The following is a 4,544-nucleotide window of genomic DNA, read 5'->3' on the forward strand; positions in this document are numbered from 1 at the left end:
TCATTAGGATAAAAAGATCCCAGCACAACATCCATCCAAGTGAAGAACACTCTCCAGATAGTAGACAAACCCATATCTAAATCATAAATACATAAGCCTTCAGTTCCATCCTGGAACAGGATTCTTTGGAGAGATGAAACAAAGATGCACCTGTATCAGGATGATGAGAAGAAAAAGTATCTACAAGGCTTGGAGGGCTTTGTGATCCAAAGTACACTGTTTGTTTTGTGAAATATGGTGGAGGCAGTTACCCTTGAATGAATAGTCTTTGCATAAAATTGTTTGTTTTAATGTTTTAAATTTGTCATAGAATAGTTTTGTTCAAACCCTTGAAATAAAACTAAAAAGTCTGCACTTCATTTACATCTCACATGCTTCATATAAAATCCTCCATGGTGGCATGCAGAGCCTAAGATCATGACGATTGTGCACCTGTTCAAATATTTCCAGGCTTAACTGTGAATGAAATAGCAAGTATCACATCCTACAAACATAAAAAAAACACACTTTGTTTGCTGCCAAGAGGCAAAAAATGTGAGCTAAAAATAAATAGAGATGTCACTGCTTGGCAGTGGCTTATGTAAGATCTGCAGAAAAGAATTACCAGATGTGTGTATGAGCATGTGCGAGGACACTATGAGTTAACAAGATAGCACAGTGCAGACTCAGTGTTACTCACCTGAAATTGTTCAAATTAATTGCACAGCTCCACTTGAAACAAGTGGTGCAATAGTGCGATACCGCATCAAGTGCTGAGAGCCCTCTTCAAGATCCACAACATACTCTCTGATAGAGACAGCCAATAAATGATCAGTTGTTATAATATCCAAACAGAAATAAAGAACCGGGTGAGATATGGGAACACTGCCCCCTACTGGATGTAAAACGTTATAACACATAAGGAGAAATGTAGAATTAAGCACCTCTGATCGTCCGTTTCAGGCTCAACCAAGATGTTTTCCTGCCTCTCCTTCACCCGCAGAAACACAAAAGAGTCCAAGCAGGGCTCAGGAACTGGGGTTACATAGAACAAATGAGAATTGGATGTCAATCAAAATGCCATTTCCCATGCTTATAAATGGAAATATTTTAAGCATGTAGACAGGGCAAGACTTTACCTGCTTTGAGCATGTCGACACTCTGTAAGTTGGGGGGCATGCGCTTCAGAGCTACAGCCTTTAGGTAGGCTTCTGTGTTGGCGTAGTACCTGTATGACAATGTTAATTTTATTTATTTAGCACATTTAAATCAACGCTAGTTTCCCTAAGTGTTGCACAATTAAACCACGAGAAAAATAAATAAATAAATTAAATGAGCAAAGTAAAATAATGCATAATAAAAACATAAAAGCTTCAACTGCGTTCTAAGGTCAGTGCAAAGAGATAAAATTTAGGAGCAGCCACTGAAAAAGCTCTGCCACCTCTGGATTTACATCTGTAAGCCTGCTTCAGCAGTTCTCTCTTATAAGAAACACTCATAGCTTTAAAAACAATAAAATCTTAAAACTGGATGTGAAAACTAATAAGAAGCCAGTAAAGCACGTGAAGTGACACACCAGATGAATGTGTTCTTTCTTCTTAGCCTCAGGTCCTACAACAAGAAAACTTACTCTTTAGCAAAGGCAAACTCCTCAGGAGAAAGCACAGATGGTTCTCCTTCAACTCGAGATTTTTCTTTTTCCAGGACATGAGGGAAAAACTTCTCAATCTAGACAGAGACATCAGAAAGATTGGTCAGTTCTGTCAAAGGACCACACCTTTGTCTTACACTCTCGTGTAGACGAACCTTCTGAAGACGAGAGCGCAGGTAGCTGCTGAGGACGAAGCGAATCCTTTCTATTTCCATACGATGGATGCTGGCTTTGGCGTCGCCTTTCTTCACTCGCTGCAAGTTAGATTCCTTTTGGTGGAGAAGTTACAGCATTGTCATGAGTTTATAATCATTTAAAGTGGAACTATTTTGAGGATTTCAGGCTAATTTATTTTTATTTCTGAAACCAGAAGGGCTGGGATTGATCGAGTTATTGTCACAAATCTCTTTATTTACTTCAGACCGACCCTCTCCGTAGGCTGTCAGATCAGCCTGTGGGCAAAACGAGTGGATTGAGACTCTTCCGCATTAAGCCCCGCCTCCCGCCACATCGGGACCGCGCACCGCACATGCTTTCGCCGTCATTGTAACTTCTCATTAATAAAAGGATTAGGCTAATATAAACTCAACTAAAAAAATACAATGTCAACACATAGCATACAGCCCTACATGTTGGAACCTGAATCAGACCCTGAAAACAAAGTGGAAAACAGCAACCCACAGCAACGAATGCAGCAGAATGTCTCTCTTTGGTAAACTCACCAGCCATCGTTGGAAATAACTTTATCCGACGTTTTCCACCTGCCTGATGTATTTGTACATGTCCTTGTTAACCAGTAGAAGGTAACCAATCACCGAACCTTATCCCCCAGGATGTCACAAGGATTTCGAAGTAGAAAAAACTCTCTAAAACGACGCGTTTTTCGTTGCCATGGAAACTGAACGGAGAGCATGCTGGAACTCAACTCAAATTCAAACATGCGTTTAGGTGATAAAAAACAGTGCCATTCACATGTCTGATGAGGATTCAACACTGTAACACTGTAGAAAGCTCAGAAAACTTGAAATACCATAATAGCACCCCTTTAACTCAACGTGACTTTTATTCACTTATTGTCCAGTGTTCACCACAGACAGGCATCATATCAAAGCATCTCTTTTGACACTTACATTTTTAGACTATAAAGAAAATTCCCAGTTTCAGCATGTATTATCAGATTAATCATTTCTGTATCTGAAGCTGGTACAAACTGAGTGGCAAAAAATCTATCAAAATAATGTAAACGATTAATGTTAAAAGGAAGTCTTTAAACTAAGATGAGTTAAAAGGTTTTCTGTTTATATGATTTTAAAGTGTGGCCCTGCAATGGACCAGCGAGCTGTCCAGGGTGTACCCTGCCTTTCACCCAAAGACTGCTGGGATAGGCTCCAGCTTCCCCACCACCCTTCCTCGGACTAAGCGGTTAGGATAATGAATGAATGATTTTAAAGGACTGGTGACCTGTCCAGGCCGTAACCCAGCTGGGATAGGCTCCAGCATCCCCCCAACCCTGAACTGGACAAGTGGTATAGTAAATAAATGAATATTTTTTGTACTGTCTTGTACAAAACATGCATTTTGAATGCATTGCTTAATTGGCACTATTTTGTTTTTGCATATTAACTTTTTGACAGTTTCATAAAGATGTTAAGCCTTCTGGTATATTTCCTGATATTCTTGTTTTCACTTTTTACTCAACTCCCCTGCTGTGACAGCAATGGGTGATTCTTAACCTACTTCAGGATTGTACACAGCAGTCAAACTCATCTCCAGCTGATATCAAACCTTTCAGCACGCAAAGCTTAGTTATGCTACTATTCATTTAAGTAATTCCAGATATTTTCTCAACCATTGCAGGCGTGCATTGTTGAGGATCTGAAACAGGTAGTCCCTGGTTGTTTACCATATGAGTCAGCTGCTCCATCACACACTCCACCACCTCTGATTTGTTCTCCAGCAGCTCTGGGGAGAAATTCTCATTCAGCCAAGCCTGCGAGTCAAACAGAGGAGAACAAGTATGAGGGCAGCAATAAATGACTAGTAAATATGGTACTCTGACAAAGCTGCAGACGGTCGAGGGTCATACGTGTCACTGTTAAATCAGATAACTGAGAGTAACATTGCTTACTTCTTCCAGTTTTGCGATAAGTTCCGCTGGGGTCATAACATCCTCCTGGCTGTCCTCTTGGTTGATTTCACTACCGTCATCAGACAAAGTGTCCGACATTGTTTTGGCTTTTAGAAGCAAGCTGATTAAAATGTGCTAAATGCCAAAAACGTATGTTGAACTTACAAACAATAACTTAAAGTCACTCAAAGAAAGTTATACAGTGAAATGTACAAAGCGACAACTTCTGACAGCACGGCAGCAGCGTTTTGTACATGAAAAATCCTCTTGTTTGTTCGCGCCTTGGAAGTAGTCTCGCGAGAGTTACGTTGTCTGTCGACCCTGAGTTTTGCTTTTAAGGCAAGAACAGCCAATGATGAATGTGCTGCATATACCAGGAAATACAGCTTTAACGCTGAATGAGTAAATAAACTTTTGTTAGAAAACATTAAAGAAGACTGTTTCCTTTTTTATACGTTTCCTGTGTGTCTCTACCCTTCCTGCCGCAGCAGTCTTCATGATAACGTGAGGGAAGCGGCCTAAAAAAAAAAAAAAGCTTTAAAAAGGAACACATGCAGTCGTATTTTTCACCAAAACACAGTTGCCTTTTATTTAAAAACTTTCTGTTTTTGCTTGTAAATCTGAGTAAGCCTTGCTTTAGATTAAAATTGGAGTATAGTAGACCACACTAATGCCACCTTTGCACGTTTACAGCAGATGTTTGTCTTACAGTAAAAGGTTCCATATAAAGTTTATTATTATTATTATTATTATTAGTTATTATTAACTAATCTAAATTTTCTTCAC

The 4,544-nt window shown here is 39.5% G+C and overlaps 1 protein-coding gene across 1 annotated transcript; it reads right to left on the bottom strand.

Annotated features, from left to right (window-relative positions):
• Positions 1-689: 689 nt before the first annotated feature.
• Positions 690-3,857, bottom strand: gins4 (GINS complex subunit 4 (Sld5 homolog); the record flags this gene model as incomplete). Its single annotated transcript, XM_079251208.1, has 7 exons — positions 690-786; positions 924-1,014; positions 1,119-1,207; positions 1,610-1,707; positions 1,786-1,899; positions 3,534-3,620; positions 3,759-3,857. 7 exons carry the CDS (start codon positions 3,855-3,857, stop codon positions 690-692), a joined length of 675 nt encoding a protein of 224 aa, XP_079107334.1.
• Between the last annotated feature and the right edge of the window lie 687 nt (positions 3,858-4,544).

This window comes from Telmatherina bonti, assembly GCF_933228915.1.
Source record: "Telmatherina bonti genome assembly, chromosome: 13".
In the NCBI taxonomy this organism is placed as follows: Eukaryota; Metazoa; Chordata; class Actinopteri; order Atheriniformes; family Telmatherinidae; genus Telmatherina; species Telmatherina bonti.